Source organism: Balearica regulorum, chromosome 4 (genome assembly GCF_011004875.1).
Source record: "Balearica regulorum gibbericeps isolate bBalReg1 chromosome 4, bBalReg1.pri, whole genome shotgun sequence".
NCBI lineage: Eukaryota > Metazoa > Chordata > Aves > Gruiformes > Gruidae > Balearica > Balearica regulorum.
In genome coordinates this window covers 24,816,957-24,843,781 of record NC_046187.1, presented here as the reverse complement: position 1 = coordinate 24,843,781, position 26,825 = coordinate 24,816,957, and the positions used below count along the sequence as shown (strand labels likewise).

The window sequence follows — 26,825 nt, the reverse complement described above, 5'->3', positions numbered from 1 at the left end:
TACCTGAAAAACTCTGCGTTCATCTACTTGAAATAAGGACTAGGTTTAGAACACGGCAGCTAGTGAAATAAAAGTAAACCAATTCAAGGAAAAAAATCAAAACAAAACCAAACAACTTGATTGTTGTGACCCATATCCATTTCATTCTGTTTTCATAGATTCTCCCACTTCCCCATTTCTCTCTTTGGAAGAAATTTTAAAAAAAAAATCCCAAACCAAAATTCATTATTGAAAGCACTAAGATTAATTTCAAAGAATCTGCTTCTAAAAGTCCCGTACCCTTTTTGAATAATTTTGGCCCGTACCTGCTATCATATCAATTAAAATAATAGAGGCTGAACTTGTGTAAATGAGCAAAACTGGATAGCTCATATACAAATGAGGTTTTGTGGCCAACATACATTTGCTGTATTTTAACGCTAAATTTCAGCAAATGGATTTTAACGCAGACTTTTAAATAGGGGAGGTCAATTCTATTCTTCCATTTACTGCAGTGAGTCCATACCTGTTCCAGAAGCGATGCCTTCAGTTTCATTCAGTATTTCAAAGGCACGTCACCCTGTACATAGAGTTTTTTTTCTTTTCCAAACTTTACTACTCAGTACAGGATGCATTTGCTCATTTAAGGTAATAGAATGACAAAGAAAGATTTAGATATTCTTTTAGTGTTGTCTACAAACTCTACAATAAAATGTTATTGTAAAAGAAGTGCTGTGCTGGATTACTTAAATAATGAGTGGTTAAAAGAAAACAGCAGTAAAATACTAGTATAAAGCCATAGCCATGTAAAATATAGCCCAAGGGATAGAAAGGCTTCTGAGACTGCAGTATAACCTCCACAGCTTAAGAGCAATGAAATTATTTCACAACCTAAGTAACATTTTCAACCTGAGGATATGCTAATGCTTGAGAAAAATGTATTTTAGTGAAATACCAGTATAGATTTCTCTGAGGATCTTATCCTTTCTTTTCTATCCCCTCCTTGCATGTCCTGTAGTCCCTTAAATAGTTCCTGTGCATGCCAGGCTCCACCTGCACCCAAACAAGCCTTTTTACAAGAACTACCTGACAAATGTAATGATAAAAGCTATATGAATGCATCTGAGGCCACCTGTAAGCACTAGGTTACTGCAGACATCTCCAAACTATCCTAGCTACAGCTCATTGCTAAAAGAGGCAAAGACTTGATGCTCTAAATCATAAATCTAGTCTTAATGGGGATGTGTCAACCCTTAATCACTGGGTAATTTATTCTGAGTCAATGGGTATATAGAAATAAAAGTGCATAAAAATAGCATATAAAATATGTATTAAAATAAGACAAACAAGTGCGAGTAGAAGAACTAAGCCCTTCTTTCATCTTCTGCAATTTCCTTATCTACAACAGAGGAAAACTACAATGACATACTTCAGAGAGCTATTGTGAGAATTGTTCAGATTTGTAAAGTTTGAGCTGAAACACTGAATAAATGCAAAGGAATGTGTATATCAACTATAAACATACACATACTTTTATACATAGGCATATATATATAAAGTGAGATGACTGAAGATATTTTTGTAATCTTTAAGGCTGGCAACATCTTTCTTTATACAGGAAGCAATTTAAGACAACATAAAGTTTATTAAAAACAAAACAGTTTTCTCCTCAAGTCTAATAGTTTGGTCTACAAAATTCAGAACATCTTCAGGGGAAATTACACACATATGTACATGTATACTTAAATGGATATTCATACTTTTTGGCAAATGATCACTAACAGACATATAACTGTGCAATATAACTGAATTGTATTTCTGAAAATATGTGATTGTCTTACATGTTTCTCAACTGCTCACAACTCTTGAATGTTACTCATGGATCTCAGCAAAAAATATTATTAGGAACTTCTATGCTATTGCAGGGACAGCCAAAGCATTTTTCTAACATAGAATTCTGGATTAAAGCTCACAAACAGAATGGCAACTTCCATGCCATGCTTATTAATAACATCACTGGCTGTACACAAAACACTCCACAATGAAAGGAATTGCTGTGTTTTCTATTTTTTTCTTCTTTCTCTCCTCCAAAGTTGACTCATACTTACAGGAAAGAATAGCACATCATCACAGCTCTTCACACCAGCATGAATTCAATATAAAGAAACTGAAGCATTTCTGCTAACATCTAAGGTTGCTTGAAGTCAAATTTCAATGGACAGAAGTATCACTTTATAATGGAAAATACACTTTTTTGAAGCTTCCATCGGGCAGTCGGGAGATCCAAAGCTCCCAGGTCTGCCCTAGTTTGCAGACTTGCAAGCTTCCAGCACAGAAAGTCACCAGGACTCTGGACTGATAATGGGTCAAGGAAACTCATGTTTTGAAAACCTTGTGAAAGACTAAGGTCTTAGATATCACAGTGTTATATTTAAGTCACCATAACCTTGATGAAATGCACGTTTTTATAACTCTTCATTTCATTTTTATTTTATTTTAAAGCTAATGAAACTACTGGGATCTGCAACAAATTGAACTGGAATTCAAAGCTGAAATACAGCATGAGGATCAGTAAAAACAATAAGCCAGTAGGAGTTTAATATCAAATTAAAAACATGTGCAGCAGAATAGTAAAATACTATATAATATTCTTGAACACAGTGCAATACTTTGCTTTGACATAATTCCTAATAAAACACAGAACACACTAGTGTATTTCTGCCATCTGTAGAATAGGACGAAGGAAATACAAAGGTCATTTGATAAAGAAATGATTTAGGAATACAAGAGAGATTTCAGAGTTCTTAATTATATTTTGACAACTCTTTGTACATCTCATAATGGAACCACAGTACTAAGCTTGCAATTGCTTTTTTTGTACTTATATGTACTGCGTTGAGCTAAGCAATGTTATACCAAATTAAGGATTAAAGTCATTTTTGCTTCACAGTTCTTCACTTGCTGCTAGAAGATCTAGTATGCCCTGGTGACAGCTGCAACATCTAGATGAATAGGTGGAATGCTAATGCGTGATTCCCCCCTAACTTTTATGCTAGCATATGTAACAAGTGAATCAGACCTCCATGTTTATTTTATTAAGACAAGACCAATTCTTTTCAGAAAGTAATGATGCCACCATAAAGAAAAGTTGGCAACACCCTACAAATAGAAAGCTATCCATGTTTTCTTTTAGAGTTTTATATATTAGTTTTAGATTTATTTTTTTTAATTCTAGGATTTGGCTTTTCAAAGTAACAGTACCATAAATGGTCACTATGTGAACTATGAAATGAGGGGATCAACTTCTAAAAATTTTGGGCCAAAGAACTTAAACCAAGAGTCCATTTTCCAAGTTTTCTTCATCTATTGCATACAGCTACTCTGGAGGCAGATCAGGTTTAGTGAAAGAAGCCGCCTTCCTAACAACAGAACTTATTTTGTGAGGATATCCAGAGCTGACATTACCTTGCATGAAGAGCCCTTTCCACAGAATTCTGTACAACCTATATTCTTATTTTCATGCTTGCAGAAAATCAAAACCTAGTTTGAATGGGTAATTGTTAAATTAACAGATTTCAAATCTAACACTTTTCTGAATCAGGTAAACAAATCTGAAATAACTTTTCAGTTCCAGGAAATGCCATGGAACATTTGAACATCTTGCTATTTCAGCACAAGGTTTCCAGAGATAGTTACTGAAATTGTAACTCAAAAGCCTATCAGAGCAGGTAAAAGAACGTGGCATCACAGTTGGGGTAGGAGCCTGGCCTCCGCTGTGGCCATCTGACATTGGATGAACAGAGCTCTAACAAGTCTGATTACCCCCAAGTAAGTTCACTTAGGAGGGTACTGTAGCAAAGTCATTAATCTGCTATTAGATGCTCCTTCACAAATCCTGGCAAAAGGGTAGGAAAAGACAAGTAGAAAACCACATTGGAAGCAGAGCACAATATCCGATGCTACAAGAATTTTCCTTGTTGATGCCTGGAACTTACTCCCCCTGGCCTTTTTAAATCGTATGCGGTGCTTCCTTAGTCTTGGTACAATTGATAGTGTGGCATAATTTGCCCCTAGATCTCCAATTCTGTGCTCTCTTCTTCGCAAAGCAAAGAATCCTCTTATTTGCACTAATGCCATCTGCTTAGCCAAAAAGGCATTCAACATTCACAGCTATCCTGGTTTACACACGTACGTAAGTCTACCAGGGAAAACCAAAGGGTTTTGTATTTTAAAAGCACTTATGTTGTTATCAATTCCTTTTAACAAAATTAACTTCTGCTTGATTACACACAAAGCTGAGAAAGCAACAGACTTTAAAACAATTAAATACATTAACTCGTTCTGGGAAGATACATTTCTTGCAACTTTTGTGTCATAAACTTTTATGTACACATCAGACAAGATGCTTTGAGCACGATTTCTCCTCCTACATTCTCCAGTGCCATTCAAAATGACTGAGCTATATGGTTATAAAACTGATGGGAGACAAGAGCTGGATCCTTGCTTCTTATTTGGCAATGAACATAAAACAAAAAGCCATGATGATGGCTTTTGTTACTTCACGTTCACAAGTCAATATGAGCTGTTTCCTAAAGAGATCACACAATTTCAATAATGTTCAGGAATTCTATTACTAAATACATATAAGACTTAGTACAAGCTTGTTTATTTATGTGATACCCTCAGTTAAAATTAATTTCTGATCTCAAAATCGATAGTAAAATGTTATTAGCAGCAATGAGATCAAGTATTTGGCCTTGTTATTGGTACAGATATAAGTAAGAAACAGGCTTTTACCTACTGTGTTTGGCTGTCTTTCTACGTCTATCTGGCCATTAGATGAGAGTAATTATTTTTTAAAAGATACTACATTAATCTATTTCAATTGCTGTATATGAGCCCAAACTCTCAGGCTAAGCCTAATCTTATTTTCATTTACACAGGTATAACTTATTAGTTTGGACTTGATGACAGTAGTTGGGAGGAATTGTGTGGCATGTATACGAAAACTTAAGAATTACAAATGTTCTGAACTCATTTAGGAAGAACTTCTTTGAAACACAAATAAACCTGTTATTTATTCCTTTTCAATACTTGTTGTCCTTTAGCAAAGCCTAACAAACTGTTTGTTGCCCTTTGAAGAAAATGCATTTCCTCCTTAACTTACAGTACTTGCCTTGACATGATGTGGAGGTTCTGTTTTGCTGTATTTAACACCCACTGCCATCAGTAATACCTAGGGCAGGACATGGGCAGTGCAGTAGCTCTTTGCACTGTTTACATGCTAGTGAAGACACTTCAGAGAAACAAAAAACTGAATCCAGACTTTTAGATGCAAAATGGTATTTGGCTCCCTTTAAATGAAAGGTCACAGTAATAGGGTGCATCCCCCTCTGTGAATTTGCACCAGCTTCTAACTCCTATTCTGATTTCTAAATAAGTAATCACAGTCTTACATAAGGAATTAAGAAGAAACATGCATAAAATTTATTGAAGAAATTTCATAACCTACACTGAAATAACGGCCTGATGGCATCTGACACCATGCATACACACACACACACATAAATATATAAAACAAAGATAACATCGCTCCATATTTGCCTAGAAAACAAAAATTTGAGTGACTGTGCCTGTTCTTTGTTAATAAGCTAATTGTTAAAGTTTGATAGCAAAATCTGACCTGCAACTTGTAACTCAAATGCAGACTAGCATTTGCATATTCAAACTGAGTCATACAATCCTTCAGCAGGATCAGAAGTTTACGAAGGAGCTTAAGGTATCAGCTGCTAGAAGGAGAAACACCCCCCAAGATCGTTCTCTAGAGAGTGAACAGCTGATGGCCTGGATACAACCACGGGGCTTCTCTCAGGAGCAGCAGCTTTACCGCACTGCGTGTCTCCAGGTGAGGAACTGTTTCTCCAGCCTTATGCTGACTCTGTCCTTCCTAAGCGTACTTCTTGCCTTCTTCCTCCACTCTCCACAGAAGCTGAGAGATTCAAGGCATTCCTAAAGGCAAACCTCTGGGAACAAGGAACATGGAGCTTACACCTCAACTTATGGTGATCAGAGCAACAGAAGCATGTCCAACTCTAAGGGGCTGACAGGTAGAGACCACTTTGCAGCATCAGTCAACAGGACCTATTATGTGCCTTGCCCATAGCTTAAAAAGCCATCAAAATGCATGCACGATCACTTGACCTTATCAGTCACCCCAGTACTGAACGGAATGTGCTACCTGAGAGGAATGTTTAACAGGTCTTGGAATGCTGATGGCTATCCAGACTACCAAAACTGAAAGGGAAACTCAGCAAGACTTAAACCATATTTTCTGTACACAACGCCCTTTCCATCCTTCCTGCTGTCAGATACTCAACTTTTTCCTAAGGTCTAGGATTCTCCCTACCACCACAGTGTTCTCTACGAAGTAATAAACAAATCTCTCGCGGACACTGCTGCCATCCAAAACAGCTCAAAACTATGGCCTATGTCCTGCTGGCTGTTTTTCTCAGTCCTTGACAAAAACCAGAAAACTAAAAGTTAAAATGGTTCCCACCAGCTCTGTTGACAGCACCAGCCAGTAATACCCTGTCTCACCATGAATCAGAATCTCTGCCATCAGAAATTAAAAATACTCCAGTCACACACCCTGAAGCTTGACGGTGAAAGAGATGCACGCATACATTTGTCACCAGAATTGCTATGGTAATATGCAATCATGCACACAACACTGGAAAATTTCAGACTGAAATAACATCACTTCCACAGACATTTCACATACAGCAAAACAAGAATCTCATGAAAACAAGTATCAATCATTAGTATTTTGTCCATTTCTAATGCAGATTTGAATGACTGCCAAAGAGAAGGGAGAAGCATCTGTGGGACTGCTGTATCTCAAAGTCCCACACAGACAGCAATCACGTATGCTGACATGGGAGAGAAAGCATCTCGCACCAGAGACAGGCCAGGGACAGGATATTGCCCCAAAGAAGAAAACAGTTGGCTGGCTGAGACAAAGTCACACCGAAACACCACCCTGCCCCATGTTTAGAGCTGTTAATAGTTTTATTTCAGCAGGATTTCGTAAAGGCTCATTTTGTCTTCCTTCACCATAATACTAACTGCACTGTTTTCTAATATTTACATGAACTTTACTTCTAAACAACAAAAAAAGTTAAAAATAACAAGCCATCACTCTCTACCCAGATAGTACACTCCTTACGGAATTAACTTGAGACTAAAAGCTAAAGTCTGTTCTTTGACAAACATGAATACTTCCATTATTTTAAATGGGAGATGTATGGGCAGTATGGTTGTATAGATTTATTGGGAAAATAAACCTTTCTGGTACAAGCTAATCTAAATACATATTTACATTCTAAACAAGAAAAAGCAGGTATTCTTTGGGGTCACTCAAAAGCCACAATTTAAGTTTCAGCAAAAATATTTAAAAATTTATTACTTGCTCTTCTACAAAGAAACTCAGTTTACATGGTATTTGAAACAGCTTTCTTTTTAACAGAAACCCACAATCATAAGAAGGTTCTTTTTTTTTTTTTTTTTTAAAGGTTATGCTAGAAATTCTTTAGCTATTGATTATGGTCTTTACCTTTCACAGATACAACAGAACCATGATTTTTTTCTGGGACAAAAAAAAAAAAAGCAGCTTGTGGGTTGTAATAAAGCTTCTTTTTACTTAAAACAGGAAAACTTGAAACAAAATTATCTTTTGTGTGGTGTATTTTTGAAGAAAAGAAGCAGTAAAAATTTGAAGTTAAAAAGACAGGAGGTGTTACTGATCTGTTATGAATTTATATTTGTACCCAGTAATTATGTACGTGTTGAGTGAATTTAGTGTGTACTTTTTGAAAATCACAGCAAAAAAGAATAGGTGTTAATAAAACACTGAACGTAAAGAGGATTAGAATTTATCTTTGATCTTAGTGTGGACTTACATGGCTATGACATCAAAAACTTTCTAAGTGCTGCTTTTGTCAGCATAGCAATTCTGATCTTTGAAGCAGGAAGCCTTTACTTACTAACCAAACTGACCAATATTTTTCATTTTGGATTTCTCATGGATGCACTTAAGACTGGGGAAATTACTGACAAGCATGGGTGGGTGAGATTTCTGCAGTTTTTAAATGAGAAATTTGGGGGGGGACACAACTTTGACTTATTTTATCTGTATGTGAATAGATTCAGTTTTCTATGGATACTTTATAATCATTAACAAAAGACGTGAGATTTTCAACCACAGCTTTCAACATTTTTAAAATGTTGTCTCATGAAGTTACCTGGATCTGGGATAGGCTAGAAAGCAATTCAGCAGAATGCTTATTTGATTCAGTAACTGCTTATAATCAGAATCCGTAATTAAGAGGCACGAATGTGTGCAACTAGTGTGATGTCAGAGGTTCCCTAGGTATCCAACACAGCTGCCCATGACTGACAGGTACAACAATGGTCCAACACAGACTCCAGCCCTTGTGTACACAACAGCCGGAGGCTAGGCTGGAGACCCTGGATCATCTCATGCAGCAACAAACACCTGTATGCAGGCAATGTAATTGAGCCCTAGGAATTTACAACGAGCTGAAGAGGTCTCTAGGTGCACTGAGTATTGACTCAACCTTCACCGAGTACAAGGAGTGCTTAGACACCTCACATGTGAACACCTACACACAAGATTGTAGGTTTAGGCATCTTGATCTAAAGCTGAATCCTCCTCTGTCTCCTGCTGTTATGACTTCTTTACCCGTGCCCTTGCAAGGATTATTCCTGGACTCAGCCAGTCAAAATGACAGACTACATACATATCCCCCTGCCACAATAAGGGCATCCTGAGCTGAAAAGGAGGAAAAAGCAGTATTAAGAATAATGGTTAGTGTTGCTCAGAACGGCAGTGGCCCAGAGATGAGGAAGGGAGGAAGTTCCTCCACTGGGAAGAACTACTTAAGGTGAGAATTCTTACATCTTAAGTCTTGTGGGTCCTGGTACCTCGTACCTGTTTTCTGAGGGCATAGTGAAGCTAATACAGTTTGGGAGAGGGACAGGGATTTTTAAAGGGTTTTTCCTATGGTTTGTACCACATTTCTCCTAGAACCATGACAAGATTTCTCTGCCTTTCTGCCCTTGAAATAGCACCAAATGCTGCCATCTCCATCGTGGTTCTTTGCCCACAGCTACATCAGAGCATTTCATGTAGAGATACGAGCTCCAAAGACTGAGAAGCTGTTTACAAGCATTAAGCAAGAGACACTCTCCAAGCAACTGGAATGTGGGAGGTGGAAGTCCAAACCCAGAGGGAAAAGACACGGGTGGCAGCACAAGTCAACATCAACTAGAGGGCAGCCCACAGGCTCAAGTAAGAGCCTCAGGTCCTCAATAGAGCTTGTTCAGAGCAAGAGTGCCACACAGAATTACAATCTCTCTCTTCATTGACCCCCAGCAGCACAGAGGCTGAAGATAGCTCTCTGTGTAGGCCACACATCAAAAGCCTACTGTGAAATATAAGTGCTAAGGACGGGGCTCATCATTTTCAACATCACACGGACTACTCATGTAAGACTATTAAATGGAGCCTGGCACTGCGAGGATACTAGGCATTCAGACAAAATGAGTGGCATGAGGGCTTGCAACACAAACTGTCTTTCAACAGAAAACGATGATTAGAAACAAAAAAGAAAAATCTGAGGAAAATGCTCGCTTCCCGTAAAAAAAAATCTTAAATTAAAAAAATTATCAGTCAATAAGGCTGTAAAGCTTTGACTTTCAACTATGATTCTGAAATATAAAAGGCCCTCACAGAAATCCTGATTCAGGCAACTCACTTGTGCTAAAATGGTCCCACAGACCAGAGTTTACTTCCCATAATGCATCTTGAATATGCAAAAAAGTAGAGTTTTTTGACTGATTTCACCAAGTTTGGCTTTGGCATTGCCTTCCCCCCCTCCCCCTCCATTTCCTTGCTCTTCCACATTTCTATACCGCTTGTTAAGTCAAATAATTTATTTTTTTCTATACTTAATGTTTCCTTTTTGCTGGTCTATTTCTACCTTAGAACTGAAGTTCGATCCCTAGATTTCCACATCTTCAATTACAACTCACAAGACAAAGTTCTACTATTCTTAAATAAAGCAGAACTAATTCAAAGAAGCGTATATAATTAATCAAAATAGCTAGCAGTGCAATATTTAAAATAACTGAGGGCTGCCTGGATTATAGCAACATTATTAGCATGTGATTAATAAGCAGTTGAAGTATTACATTTGCTACACATTTGCTAAGTTATTTTATCTTGCTTTAAAGTTAGGTGGCAAAGTTTCAAGCCATAGTTAGGAGATTTGCTTTATTCAGTATTACATTGTTAACCCCACCATCTGGTCAAACAGCTGAGGGATCTCAGACAACCATATGGGGGGGCCCATGTTTCTTTCTTGGGAAATATTTGCCTTGCTGAATTATGCAATGGTTACCAGTTTCTACCTTATTACAGTAGGATTAAAAACCCCATCAAAATACTCTGTGGATAACCTGAGTTTGGTAGGCCCTGTATTTAGCCTTAACTCATGTAGGAAAATAAAATGGCACTTACTTGAGGACCAGGCTGACCCTGAAAAACAAGAAAAAGATAAGGTTATTGAAAGTTATGACAAGGATTTACTCCTTAAATAGTAGCAAATAGTTACAGTGCTCTCTAAGATGATGGTAACAACAAATCCAGTAACTGTATTGAAGTCAGATTCTGCACTCTTAAGTCTATAGCGAATTTTGAATATTTTAATTCAAATTGATGAACTTTCTTGTAATTAACTCATTCCAGAAATAAATTACAGTAACACATCATTGAACCTGCATTTGAGAAACTTCATACTTTAGATTGAACAATACAATTTAGACATTATAGAAAGACCTAATTTAATCATTCTCAAGTGAGAAAGAATCCACAGATGCTTAGCTGATTTAGAAGTAGATATTGGGTGCTTTTTCTCTGTTATTGATCACCCCCATGTTTCAAGGAGGTGCTAATTACTGCCTATTGAATGAACAAAGTCTGAAAACTGGAGGAACCCATTGCTGGGCAAACAATAGTCTTTTTGCCATTGCTGCAAGCACCACAGTTTTAAGCAAGTATAAACCAATATTTAAACCAGCAAGTCATCATTAGGCGAACCCTTGTCAGTCAGCCCAAGAGGCAGATGATACATTTCCTCTCCCTTATTTCTCCACATCACCTTTGGACCAAGCCTGGCCAAATGGAGAAGCACCCTCTGCATGGCGAGGTGTTGTACGTATCTCTTGTTGCTGCAAGCCCTTACAGAGCGGACTTCCTTTCGCTAAGGTCCCTAGCCTAGGAAAGCCAGTGGAAGTCATCAGTTATTCTAGCCCACTCATTACAATTATTTGCATGAAGTAGAATTGTATTACAAAACAGTACAGTAGTTGTGATGACAAACTACAGCCACCAAGACAATCGGTTCACACTGTCAGACAGAGACAAATATTTATATATTTCTCCCTATAAAGAGAGAATTTCTTAAACTCCTAGGGGTAGCTTAGCTGCTAGTGTTTTATGACACTTCACTGATATTTCAGTTGAATTGAAACTACAATTTCCTTTTGTTGAAAGAAACTGAGCATGGAGACTTCTTACAAGTCCTATAAAACCTCTTCACTTTAGCTAGGAGGTACTGCTACACAGAGTTGAAACTCTTCCGTCTGAACATCAGGAAACACTTTTTTACTGTGAGGATAACGAAGCACTGGCAGAGGTTGCCCAGGGAGATTGGAGATATTCACAAGCTGTCTGGACACAATCCTGGGCAACCTGCTTTAGATGGCTCAGCTGGATCAGAGAGGTAAGACCAGATGACGTCCAGCGTCCCTTCCAATTTCAACCATTCTGTGACTCTGTGTGATTTTAAAGGAGGAGGGGTAGGGGTGTGTGTGGAGGGGAAAGCATTTCAACTGGGAACTATCACCTACAAGAAAAGCAGCTGAAGAGAAACGCTTTTTTTTTTTAAGTAACTCATAACATTTTTTGTGCTAAATTAAAAACCAGAAAAACATATTTTAATTCACATGCAAGTTTTTAAAGATTTTTTTTTTTAAATAAGAAACATTAGAAATAATGTTACAGAGGAATCATGGCAAAATACAGAATTATTGTGGCTATCTAATCCTTACACTGAAGGCAGCCTAAAGCATTCCTTGTTGTAGATGCTGCAGTTCTGTATTAGTTCCTTACAACAACACTGCACTATAGAGGTTTTCAAATAAAAAAAATACTGGCTGAGGTTTACCAGTTCCGATATGAAGTAAAATTTTCTGAATTGGTCAGTTCTATGAAGGTACACATCACACTGGGTTAATGAATACAGCTGGGACTCCTCAGCACTCTGCCTTTACCTCAATCTTCCCATCACAGCAGGTTTTAAGATTTTATATGCTATACCTAATCCTAAAATCATCAGAAATTGCTTACTGATGCAATACTGGGCAGCCTGTACAATAAACTTGTATAAATTAACTAAACTGAGACCTATGCATGCAAACTTTTCTATACAAACTCACAACACGTTTCTTCTCACAAGCAGATCTAAAGTTGCAATACATTTTCACCGAATCATTAAAGACTGTCTCCAAGACATATATATAAAATGAACTTAAGTGAAAGTCTGAAATTACCAAAATGTTTCAACAAATGTTGATTTAAAGCAGTAGAAAGCAAATAAACAGAATATATATATATGTTTAAACAAAAAGATTTGAAAACTGACACTTTTTTCTTCAATCTAACTTAGACATACAGGCTACCAAGTGTCCACATGGTACATGCTGTATGTATAAGGGACATACACAAATAAAACAAACGTACCCTGAATTGAATGTCAGGGATAGAATCATGCTCCCATGAAAGTGGTTTCTACTCTCAATCTCAACAACATTACCACTTTGCCTTTTTCTTATTGTGCATTTATAATTACTCTTTTATCATGTCTGCAGCACAGAGAGGGGTAAGCTGGAAACTGAAATTTTATAGCACAATTGTTCTTCATGGTGACACAGAACTCTATAAGGTAACGGGGAATGTAATAGTTGCATTACTCTTTGCTTATATACTCTGTCAATATTGCAATAATCCTGCATTTAACTGTAAATGGAGATGCTGAATACAAAAGTACTCATAGTAGGATTTTTTTATCCTGTTGACTATAAGCTCCTTGAACATGGAAGGAACTTTGCATTGGTGAAAGTAATTATTTTCCATTTTTTTCTGTTGTTACAAATCCATCAATATTTTTGTATACTCTTAGACACTCCTTGCCCTACTAGCTGCTACAGTTACGGTATAACTTTCCCTTCTCACTAATGATCCAGTACGTGACACTAACCATAGGAAGCAGCAAGCGCTATATTATGGAACACGTCAGCTTTGCTTACAAACGTACAGGTAGAAAGAGGCATCGCAGTACTGACTTCTTTGATTGTAAAGGGTTATTGGCACAACAACAAAAAGGGTGGGAGACAAAGGAGAGGCTGTTCATTTTGCCTTCTCTCATTTTGTATGTTGTGAAAGGGTCAGGAATAAAGTTCTATGAGTTACTTTGGTGTTCGTTAAAAAATCCTCTAACATGAGTACAATCTGATATTGTAACTCATTTGAGCAAGCTCAATCTCAACTAATACATTTGCGTTCCCTGAAAGGGCTCCAGGATTTCTGAAATCACTCTGTCTCACTGCTGCATAAATTGTTCCCAATGCATGTCACTTGCGGATTAAAATGTTTTAGCTGGAAGTATTTATCTAAATTTTAGATTAAAAAACAGGGTGAAAATACACATCAAGACTGAAAAGTCAGCATTACTCCGATTTTTTTCCCAAATAAACATCTCTCTATTCAAATGCGTTACGTACTGTAAAATTGATTCATTGCCTGTAGCTACCAACTGACTGCCGTTCTTTGCACGCATTTACAGACCAGTCCCAACACCCGTAAATGATCGGGTGTATTTTAGTGGCTGCTGCTTTGAAACTCTAGATCATTGCTCATGTACTTGATGATCCATTACTATTACTGCTTTTTATTTATTTATTTTTTAAAAAAATCTGACTACACTGGGTATAGCTGCAAAATAAGTCATACTTTCAGCAAAAACTTCAGAACAATTTTCTCTTCTATATTCCTATTTACTGACTTAATATGTTATCTTGCAGGAAAGAAAGGGGTTAGGTTTGGCAGCCTATTCTAACTACCATGATGGCAGGTCTTCTAGGTTGATAGTTAATCCCTTGCTAGCAATTGAACTTAATATTAGCTGCTGCTATGGAAATGATACTAAAAGAAAAAGAAAAGATATATAGTATAGCCAGGTGTAGCTGAAGTCAACAGGTAAGCTATCAATCCGCTAAAAGAGAAGAATAAAGAAAAAGCCTATTGACTGGAGGCTGCAAACATTGCAGAAAAGGTATTTAACAGTAGAAAGAGATCTCAAGGAGCACAGGAAAAAGTCTTAAGAGAAGAAAATGGAAGATGACACTACAAGTTAGCAAGTTGAACTTGCAGAGGAAACGAGGTTTGTAGTAAATGGTAGGACAGAAAAGAAAAGATGTGTTCAAGGTATTGAAGAAAAGGGCTGTCCTGGAAAAAAGAAAGAGACAGGGAGCAAAAATAGTAGCATGAGAAAGTGCATAAACTGGATTTTCACATCTTTTTCATTATTTCAATCTTTAAAGAGATGGAAACATGAACTTCCAGGCTCATACATCCAAATATATGGTTATACAAATATATACACAAATACAAATGTATTTACAAATGCATTGTATAAAATTAAAGGTTATTTCTAACTTAATTCAAGTAGCACCTCCCTAAAGAATATCTAGGATAGCATACAAATGTGTTTAAAATGAGACACGGGGCTGTTCAGATCTAATTAGCCAACAAAATCCAGGCAGAGAAATTAAAACACAAAAATGAAGAACCCGTGGAAAAAGGAAACTAGCAAGAGCCACGGATATGTGGTCAAAAAAAAATATCCTGCTGTTTGAAAGGCACCACCAAACTACCCTTGTGGAGCATTCTCTGGACAGAGGACCCAAGCAGGAACACCTGCCTTCCAGTCTAATCCAAATAGAAAATGATAAGGAAACAGGAGTAGCGTGGCTGACCTCCATTTCCTTGGATAGACACAAAAGACTGAAGTGGTTTTTCAGCACTCTGTTAAAATCTACGCTACTGAGGTTGAAATAAGTTATGCTGAGGAAGCCAATATGTGATTAATATACATTTCAGCATGAGCAATTAAAAAAGCAAAGAGGGAATATGTGCAAGACCTAAATTACACTGGTTTTGAACAAATCACCTACCAGCTTTCCATCCATACCAATCGGACCCTGGGATAATCAAAAGTCAAAACAAAATGGAACAGTTAAATCAGAGGAACACTGAAGATAAGGAAAAATATACAGACTTGGGGAATACTTTGGGCTTTAAAAGATTAATAACTCTATGTCAGCAGTTAAAGATACTTTGAGAATGAAGACACAGAAAAGAAATAACAAAAGAAGCAGATCTAAGACAGAATTAATAAAAACAGCATGGTGAGAGGCAGCCAGGCAACAGCCAATGTTTAACAAAAGACAGGTTCAACATGCAATGAAGAAATTGTTAGTGGCACAACATAACCAAACATATGAAATAATGCATCTAACCTGTGCAGTTTTCTTTAAATAACTGAGAAAACGGGATAGGTAGCCTATGTACTGAATGTTCATATCACATGGTTGCAAGATGAAAAGAGTAAACACTTCAAATCTCATTACTAATCTGTATTTAAATTAACATCATAATAATGATGGTCAAGAAGAAATTTCAGCTCATGCAGTTGACTGAGGTACTAAAGATCTCTGCCTATGCTTTGCCCAAGAAGTTCTGTGCCTTATCCTGCTTTCTTTTTTTTCCATTGGAAAACATGGAATTATCCACGCTGATACTTTATGAGTTACTTATTTCCTTCAGAGTCCAGAGGTTGATTCCAGTTATACGGATGCAAATTCTAGAAAGGATTTAACGTCGATGTATGCTGTTGTAACTCAGTTTCCATATCAACTGCATGTTTAGGTGATCAGATGAGAGAGAAGAGGGCTAGAAAAAGTCTGATTAATTTTAAATTTAATGTTTAATTGCTATGTCTTCTGACAAACAAACAGTCAAGTTACCTTTCCCTGAGAACGGAATAAGAGCAGGCAGAGAAGTTGTTTCTGCCGTTAAATTCCTCTGTTAGGCTGAAACTGTGAGCTTTTGAGTCTTGGCCCCATGCGAAAGGGCCACTAGTTTACAGCTGCTGGAAAGAAGTTTTCTCGTAAACGCTGACACCTTTTCTCCTGGGGCTTCCCAGGCGCTCTCTCAAGATCGCCTTCCCTGGGCACAGGGCCCACTAGGGCTGATCGCTCCCACACCTTGATTTGGGTCGCGGTTGATGAGAAGACAGCACATAACTTATTTGCTGGTTTTACGTTGACCCATTTTATCCTTGCTGCCTTCTTCCCCCTTTCTGAGCACTAGTTCGGCTTGTGAGCAGAACTCGAAGTGTAATAGTTTAGTCCAAATCAGGTCTGCAGTGGTTCTGCTCACCCCTTCACCCAGTACTGCGTACTCTACCTTCTGCACTATCACTAGCAGGTACTACAGTCACACGAATGAGTCAGTTGAACCAACTATCAAGAAAGCAATAAACACTATGCAAAAGTGATGCCATACCAATCTAGTGAGTTCCCTAGCTATCCATCCTCTCCCAGCCTAGACCATGGACTCTGCTAAAAACTCCAGACATTCTTAATATGAAAGAGGACATCAGTTAGATCTACTTATTGTGAAATTCATGATTTTAGGTACTTTATTGGCTAAGAAGCCTAGGCACTAGCCTACTTGTCAGATCCAATAACAAGTTACTGTGTCTGGGCAGGCCTACAGGAATAAAACCCTTTATCTCTCCTTCCCTCCAGCTCTTGCCGTCATTTCCTGTCACATCATGAGCAGATGACATGCTGAGAGAGTAAAGCAGGTCACCAGCATCCTGGTTATCTGCATGACCACCACCTTTGTCATGTGCTGATGTCCTGAGAAAGTTTGTGACTCTTGATATGGCCTACCATAGCTTTCAAATGTTGTGACAGTTCTTCCCTGGTATCCAATAAAGAAACCGATGCTTTCCAGTGCATTAACGGGACAGCTCTTATTATTATGCTTCCTCAGTGCCTCTTGATCCCACACGTGCAGCACACATACAGGACTTACTAATTTTCTCATAGTTATTTAGCAAATTTCTAAATATGGCACTGTACACCCCAAAAATCAAGGCAAGCCTGCAAATTATTGGCTTTCCCAGATTTTTCTAGCACTGTACTACAGGATATTTATCTAAGTAATATTTACACACAGAGTCTGTTGCAGGTGCAAAAACGAAGTCTGAGCTGAACCCTGGCTATGAATACATTTACTTCTAGAAAGCAAACTACAGTTATCACCAGTTAAAACACTCAACCATAAGGTCATGGTAAGTATATAAAGTTCCCCAGGGGGCTCTGTGGGCCAGCAGCTAAATTTAACTGTTTGGTCTACTGCAAGCTTAGCCCAAAAGATTTAATTATTCTTATGATGAATGAATACAGAACAGAATTATACAAGTATTTGTAGAAGGAAAATTCATTACAGGGTCAAACTGTTGGCTTAGAGGGACCAGCCAACAGCTCTTGCAGCTGTAGCAGTGCTTGTATTTTGCATATAAGCACTGTTTTCAGTGCATGTCTCTCGATCATAGAAAAACAATACTATTTTTGCTCCCTTACAAAGATAGGTATTTTAACTACTGTTAATTTTTTGCCTGCTCTTATCCATGCTACATAGCTCCTTCACTTGAATTAAAGGACTACACATAGCATCTTGAAAAGTCTCGGTAAAGAAGAATCAGAAATTCCCAGTAGGATAAAGAGAAGCACCTGCTCCACAACAGAAAATAATGGGAATTTCCCCCACATGATTCCATTTGTATCACAATCATTTGGTTTTGAAGTCTGGAAATCTTCTGGGATTTGCTTTATAGAATAGGAGAAGAAAGAGAAACTTGTTTGAGACATACTGCCCTACAGGAGGAAAAAAACAAAACTATCTCTGAAGATAAGAAGTTGTTACTGTGAAAATGAATAACATTATTCCGTTATAAAAATACTAAATATTTAACAGCAAAATATGGTCATTTCCTTCTTTCCTCAATTACTCTTTCTCTAGTGCTGGAAAGAGAGAGAAAACACTTTTCAAAAATGGAAGCAATCAGAATTCCACAACTGATACAGGCTGGGTGAGAGAGATGAGCTGAAAGAGTACATAAGGCTACTTCATACTGCACTGAGAAAAATCCCATGCATGACAGCGTTTATCGCAATTCATTACATGATTCCACCAGAAGTCTCACGGAATACTCAAAGACGTTTTCACTCGTTTTGAAAGGAAGACTTCAAACTATAGTCTGTCTGACTTAAACTCGATTGTTGCGCACTATATAATTCAAACTACTTTCTGCTTTGCTCTCTAAATAACTGCTACTACAGATTAGCAGGTATTTTTTGACAACAAGTGCCAAAGACATGGTCTTCTGTAACACAGTCCCCGTTAAACACTTTAGAAAACACGACAATGCATCATGAAAGAGAGGGGAATGAGTAGGTTTATACAACAGACACGGACACTATTTGTTCACTTACTGCGGATACTACAGATGGTATTGAAAATGTTTCCTCGGGACTATGCATTTCCTTTCTAGGTTTCCACTGCCATTTTTAATGTATGCTATTGGATATTTACTTACAGTATTACATAGACTTTTTTCCAAGATCTTCAAAAGCAAAGATGTTTGTTCAGTATATTCTTTTTTTTCCCCAAACAATACGCAACTATTTACTTAGCACTCACTACCTATCTAATAACCCTAATATGGACAGAGACTACATGTGGGAGGGAGGGGAATACGAGTGCCATTTTGGTCTGGTTTTGTGAAAAGTAGCTTCCACTCCTCAAGAATACCATAAATGTAATGTTTCTCAAAGAAATATATTTTAAGTCAAATTTTGCATGCTACACAAAACGGTTGCTTTCTGTTTAAGCAGTATCTTTTTACGTATGGGTTACTCTAGAGGTAAGTATTTTAAGAGTTTTAGGGGCTATTGTTAGAAATTGAATACAATAGCAAATGCATCAGAAAACTTTAGTGTTTCTATCAAAAGGATAGCCAGTATTATTACTCTAGGCAGCTTTACTGAAATATTTGTTTCTTCAGAAAATTCTGAGTGAAAAGTGAAGATAAATAAAGATATCATATGTTGAAATCTACTATGTGATGAAAGAATCTACCAAGCGAAGGAAAAGAGGAAGATTCAGTTTATCTTCTTACTCGTAACTTCTCCACTCATCCTTCAGTAATCCTTTTGGTTTAGGAAAATTTCTTCTTCAGAAGACTGACTTGTGAACCAGGAGATACATCATAAACAGAAAACAGACATCATTTCTTCTTTATAAAATGTAGACCGCCCTCTAGCTAAAGGAAGTTTTTTGGGTTTTTTTGTTTTCAGATAAAGTGGATTGGCATATTTTAACAGTACATAATTTTGGTAGGTTGGAAGCATGCAGAGAAATGTAGTTATTGCAAACACATTCTTTTGACATTGCAAATTACGCCAATTCTAGTTTTGTGTATAAATAAATTACAAGCAGGCTAATTATCATCTCCAAATGTGTAATGATTCCTCACACTTTGATGGCTCATTGTTTTTCCTGACTGTTCAGTGTGAAATCAAGTATTTTGGAACAAAACTCTCTCTCCCAGTGCAGACCATAGGTGTCTGAAATGCTCTTTATATACAAAACTAGTACAGAAACATCTGCATCTCAGAGAGAGACATGAATACAGAAAACTGAAGAGAGCCCCAGTGACACCATGCTAGATTATGTTCCAATTTACTGGAACTTCCTGGCACAAATAAGTGGCCGAGGTTATTTCAACATCTCTGATGGGCAGTGTTGGCCCAACAAATAAAGTTAGTGAGATATAACAATGCCATAGCTGAAGTTGGTCAGCATACAAGTATTTTCTGGACTCAGTTTGTAGTGCAATGAATTAAAAATGAGTTTTCACATTGACTATAATAAGAGTGTGATTTGGCACTCAGTTGTAAAAAAAAAAAAATTTAAAAATCCCATTTTAAGGTATCCCCCAGTAATTTTCAAAAATCTTTTAGATCACACATTTGGCAGTTTTAAGGTATACTAATTTAGACTGTCACATCAGCATTTCAGAATTCAGAAACACTTATCCTGATAAAATTATGTGACTAAATTATCCCACATTTCTAAACAATCTACAGGAAGCTCGATTGTTAAATTGTTACTTGCAGCTGCCTGAAAATCTCTTATGTCAATACATTACAAAAAGAGATTCAGAAGAAAGCAGGAATCGAGCTTTACATCAGCTGTATGAGCTGCATGCCAGTTACTATGTCAGACTGAGTTTAAAAATACCTATATTTAAAAAAAAAAAAAAAAGAAGAAAGAAAAAAGAAAATCTGTCTCAAACAGCAGGTTTGTAGATCATCCCCACTAAATTCAGGTAAGGGGAAAGATGACACATTGGCTATTCAAGTCACCTGTTTTAGTTCAAGATTGAGAGAAGTCAGGAAACCCCCAACTGTCAGGTTTCCTCATCATGATACCATTAAAATGATGGATCTCCATGTCTGACTTTTTCCCTCCTTCGGTTAATTACAAGTTTATCAAGGCTGGCTAATTAGATGTAATATGGTATTCCTAGCAAGGATATATAATTCCTAGCAAGTCTGATAAGATTTCTTTTTAGTGAAGTTTTGGTTTAGAGCCTATGTGGGCAATGAGTATGATAAGCATGTCAGCTAGCTAAATTTCTCCTTCTGATGAAACGTGATTAGTTCTTTTTCAATGACGGGAAGTGATTGCCGTTAAGAGCAATATGAGCCAACCGCCCAGGTACAGAAGTCACTTGCTCCAAGCTCGGGCGAGAAAAAGGGCATGAAATCAATCTGCAACAAGTCTCTCTGGCCAGCAATCAGGACATTACTGAAAAAAACCCAAATAATTCAGATCATTTGGGCTGGAGAAAACTTTACTGTGAAAAGAATGAACAGTAAATGAAAAGTGAAAAGAATGAACTTTACTGTGAAAAGAATGAATGTACAAGAGTACAAGAAAGATGAGCCTGCTATCTAAAACCCCTTTCCCAGAAAATGCAAAATTACTGACAAAGACAAATGAAGCACCACAAGGCTCTTCCAAAGAAGTCCATTTCAGAATTTCCTGAATTCTTCCCTCAAGCAGTTCATATTAGCTACTACCCGAGACACAAAACTCAGCTAGATGGATCATCACCTGGAGATTGCCAAGTAAGTATAAATGTATTCCAAAGTAGGAATTTAAAGTTTTAAATTAAGGGTTTTTTAAAAAAGAAACCAACAAAATTCACAACACTGTTAGGCAGCTTGATCTTCTTGACCAGCAATTTCCAGGTCCTGTCTGAACTGCTAGAGTCTATCTCATTCGGCCTTCAGAAACAACATCTTGCTTCTCCTAGACTCATTTAAAACATTGATGCACAATTAATCATTCAAGATTTGAACTACTACCCCTCCCCCATACACCACACTGCTTGTATTTCATTGGAAAAACCACATTCAGTTAAAAAAAAAAAAAAGAAAGAAAGAAAGAGAAAAGAAAGAAAAAAATTGTATTCTTAAGTCCTTAACAGCCTCATTCTGTAATTCCAGGAATCTCTCGTTTGGTTGCAAGCCACGTATTAACTCTCCCATCAGAAACTCCTACGAAATTGCCTTTATCAAGCGAACAAGGATCTCAAAGCATACCCTGGCGGCATAGAAGAGACTCAGAAGCAAGGTCTTGTTAAAACCTGGAGAATGAAGTATCATGATTAAGGCTCCAGAGTACTCCTCCAGCAACCAGAAAAGCTACACCACGCCTAGACTGGGCTTTCAGCATCGAGACTTCAGTTCACGAGCAGAAAGGTAATCAGAAGTTATTCCAATTTATATTTTAAACCACCTGTCAAGTGTAGTGCCTTCAGTACAGACAAATATGCAGCATGCACATGTAAAGCAATAAGCCAATGCTAACAGTAGGCTGCCAAGCAGAACTGGCAGGAATCTTACACATATTTTGCTGTTCCTGTTACAGAAAAGAAAATATTTGCATTTTTCATTCTTGTTAGCTCCCTTGAATTTCAAGAAACAAAAGGACATGAGAGCTGAAGCTATGAATTCCACAAAGTGGCTCTAGTATCCATATTAGCCTAAATTAGATGATGGAAATTGTCAATAACAGAACAAGATGGAAGATGACGGACAGTTTTAAAGATTTCCCAAATAAACCAGAAATGCCAGGTACAGTTTCCAAAACTTTTCCTTGGAGCAACATGACTCTAGAATACAAGACTCCTAGCTGGGAGCCCTCCATGGAGTCCGAATACCCTAATAGCTCCTTTGCAATTATAAGATGGACTGGTTATGTCTAGGAGTAAGCAATTTGGAGAAAGAAAAATTGTTCAGAGTTTGGCTATTCAGAGAGCGGCTGAACTACAAGAAAAGTGCTGCATATGGTAACAATAAGGGAGTACAAAGAGTTCTGTGCAAGAAAAATTATAGTCACAGCTTTTCAAAAGCATATTTCACAGCTGAAAAATAATTGCCGAGATACTTTTTATTTTTATAGTTTATGCAGGAAATCTGACAGGCGGTTTCTTGTGGTGCAGAGGCATTTTTGAGTATCTGAGCACTACGATTGCTCTTCCTGCTCAAATATATATGTAAAAACCCATGAGAAAGAACGGGGCAGATCTAAAAGACTGCAGGCAGACGTCTTTCTAGTTATCATGGCCAACACTGCACACATCGCAAATATATAGGAAAAAAGGGCCAAGTATGACTGTGAACCCCAAACTGTGAAGCACCTTTGTTGTCTCTATACATCAGGCTAGCAAGAAGATTATTCGCAGACAGACACTGTTTTTCTCCTTGTAGCCTATACATCTCATCAGCATCGGCAACATTTGCACGGACGTATCTGTATGACAAATTACTGCAAAGTGAAACTACTGCTGACTCCAGAAAGAGTAAGAGCAACACAGAATTCCCCATTCAAGTTACAGTAAAGAATGGAGTCGTGTGGGCTCTGATTTGTTTTGGTTCATTTAAAACTGATTTTAAACTGACTAACATTACATATATTATTTTGTTTGGTTCATTTTAAACGGACTAACAGTATTTATTGTAGACTAAAATTCCAAGTACGAAATACCTAAGTGATACTCAGATACTTCTTCAGGAGGAAAAAAAAAAATAAAAAAAGAAAATTGTAAAATGAACCTGCCTAATCTTGGCAAGTCGTAAATGGAGCAATGAGTTGAGAAACAGCACATTGTAACTGACTGCTGTTAAAAAATGAACTCTTTTAAAATTGTGATCTTAAAATGCTTACCCCCATATGCTTCATCCATCCATAAAAACTGTCTTGTGAAGGGTTGCAGAACTATGTTTCCATAAAAAATATATCATTATGCTACTGAACTCCAGCATAGCTTAACAGGTACTTGAACACAGGGAACATACGCAGAGACCAAAGAGAAATCTCCTATATTCTACTGAAAAGTTTTCGTTTCTCCTGAAGAAATTGAAACTCCTGTGTCCATAAATAGAAAGCACATGGCTAATTCATCAACGCCAACATCACTGTGTGAATATATTTGATGTGGTTGGTGCCATGTTGATGAGAAAACAATAAACTGTGAAAAATGTCACTTCTCAAAAATTAGCTGGCTAGCATTCAGCCAGAGATAGATTGTTGTAACAGCTGTGGCACGATGACTTTGATGAATTAGATTTTTGTTCTCCTGGAATAATTGTGAAGAATCTGTCTCCTCACACCACCATGGTGCTCACTGTTGCTCTACTAAAGAATAATCTTTCTTGTCATCTGTGTTTTGATGGCTTTACAGCATATGAAAAAAATGCTTTTCACTTTTCAGTCAATCTCTCTTTTGGTTTCTACAAATCTTCTCTTTTCAGAGGGAATGAGGTCCATTTAAGGAAGAATAAAAATAGTCTTTTAGTAAATACCACAGTATCACAGAGAACTAACCTTCAGAGGCCAATTTTTGACCTTCCCTTGGTGGAACCATCAGCTTTGGAAAAGCAGCAAGATTCAAGAGCAGGTACATAAATCGATTTTTGCTCCATTAGGAGAGAAGGATCTGACCATCACGCTACTTTTATCTGCCTATAGAGGTGCATATTTTGAATGGGGCTCCCAGGGAATTAAGAAAAAGATACAGCTGCCATAGAGATACTTCCCTTTTGACTTACAGCAAATGAGATCAATCAGAGTGGTTACATCTCCATAAAAAAAGAGAACAGTTACAAAGGGTTTAAAAGAGAACAAAACTAAAAGGCAAGGCACTGAAGTGTTTATAAACAAACACATAGATAAAAACCTCAACCTCTTTCAACTATCAGGAGGTGGAAGAAAGCTTTGTTTGAAGAATTCCATGATAAACAAAATGCCAATGTTCATACCTAGTCCTAGTCCATAAATGCAGTATTTCCATCTAGGATACAACATAAGAAAAAAAAAGTTGTGCAGATGCACTGCCTTAAAACTTAAACTCCAAAGCAGGCTTTTTCAGCTATGAGCCACCAAATGCGCTCAAATACTGGAATATAAAATCATACACATGCAAGCCCATTCAGATACTTCTGTCACGTATCTACCAGATTTCAAAGGCACAAATATACATGCATCTACTTTAAAGACACTACCATCTTAAACACACTATAGCCTAAATAATTTGTTAAATGTTGGTGGTGCTGCATACAACTCTGTCCCCTCCAAAATCACTTGGAACAAGTAAATTCTCAAACAGCATAAATCATTATGGAAAAACTATATGAAGCATACTTTAAAAGATTATTTCTTTCCAGGAAATAAAGTAGAATTCAGGGATGCGCTACAACCTTTTCCATTCTTTCTTCCTGACATCTTTCTCCATACAGTTTTCAATGATGCGCCACCTGTTCCATTTCCCCGCGATTTAACATGAAGAGGGATGTAGCAATGAAAGAATTTGTATTTTAAGAAAGGATTATTTCTAGTCCTTGAAGAAACTTTTCACATAAATCTTACCATGAACAGTACCAAAACTTGGTTTCCAGAAGGATCGTCTATTACTAGTGACTACAAAATCAAAATTATTAAGGATGTAATAACAAAGATTGTAAATTGCATGAAGTGCTTAGACAGGCATATGGGATCTTTATTTGCAAGCCTGTGCTTTTACTAGTTCTATTATTTTAATGGGGGAGCTGAATGCTACCTCATTTACTGCCTTAATGTCCTGTCCCACCGACCTCACACCTCAGTCCTAATGGCCTTTCAAAACACTGGACGCTGCCATTTAAACCCCAAGTGTAACATTTGGAAGTTCACCACAAGGTTGAAGGTAGCAGGCTGACCCATCACAAGAGCGTGGAGGATGAGGAAGAAGGGCGAGAGAAGTTGGGTGTTCTTTATCATAAGCCCAGGTGTAACTCATGCCTGAAAGATGACAATGAATAGGAAATAGGATAGGAAATAATGTCTGAGATGGGATAACCTTTCTATTAGTGTCAGTATTTTTATAAAACATTGTTGGCAAACCTTAAGAACTTTCTGCTTTTCAATATTTCACTCAAGAGCAAATAGCAAAGGGATTAAAGAGGGGCAAAATGCTGAGCCTTACGTTAAAAAATAAAGTTATCAGAAGTAAGCAGATGCTTGAAAGTGTGTAGATGCAACACTGTACTGGCTGCCAAAAGATTTGAGGGACCTAGAAACCGGACTGCTGGGTAAGGAAATGGTGCAAAAGGCAGAGGAGGAAAAAAAGAAACTCGGTCAAGAATGAGTCAATGCAGTGAAGCAGCCATGAAGGAGAAAGTCTGGAGCCATGTGTTCACCAGCTAAATGGAGAGTCTAAAGGGAATTTTGGTTTTCTCGTAAGTGGCTCGACAAAGGCTATTGAGAGGATGCTGGAAAAATCTTGTCATTTTAATTCAGAGCCTCAGCAGCAATGCTGCTTCAAACTACTTCTGCAGTTCGTTCTTTTTTGTAGGTGAAAGGATATACAGGCCCAATATCCAAAGAATTTCTCCTGACAATTCCTTTTCTTTTATGGCAAATTCTAGTTATGTATTTTTGAAATTTATGTGAAAAGAAGCAGGGGTTTTTTATGTGGTTTTTATTTTTTTGTTTTACATTGGAGAACAAAAGCTCATCTCTACAACATCTTCCTATGCAGTCTGTGCCTGTTTTCCCCCTCAAGCTATTTAGGAAAACCTACTAAGTTTCTCCATACTCATACATCAGCTTTTTGAAGCTCGCCTATCTAGAAACAAATTCAGAGATTTTTTCTGCTTTGATTTTGAAATCCCCTTTTAACTCCAAGTAAAGCCAGTGTCTCATTGCACAGTCAGAAAGAAATATTCCTTCTTCCTTGACAACTGCTGCTCCAACAGAAACAAGCAAACTCAACCGACAAAACATTTGGTTAGTGAAACCGAATCAAACTACAATATAGAACGTGGGCTACCCCAGCCAAGAAAACCTACAAATCCAAGTATTTCGTACCTGTGCCTTTCTGAGCCATACTCCACCAAATCATACACTCTTCTCACCTGTTTTCTAATTTCAGTCAAATTATGCAAATTAAATTGAAGTT

At 37.4% G+C, this 26,825-nt stretch overlaps 1 protein-coding gene across 1 annotated transcript in view; it reads right to left on the bottom strand.

The window, feature by feature from the left end:
- The window catches only part of COL25A1 (collagen type XXV alpha 1 chain), a 322,148-nt gene that overhangs the window by 116,587 nt on the left and 178,736 nt on the right, over positions 1-26,825 (bottom strand). The window contains exon 5 of the mRNA XM_075751482.1: positions 10,580-10,597. Within this exon, the coding sequence (XP_075607597.1) occupies positions 10,580-10,597 (18 nt within the window). The remainder of the gene's footprint in view (positions 1-10,579; positions 10,598-26,825) is intronic.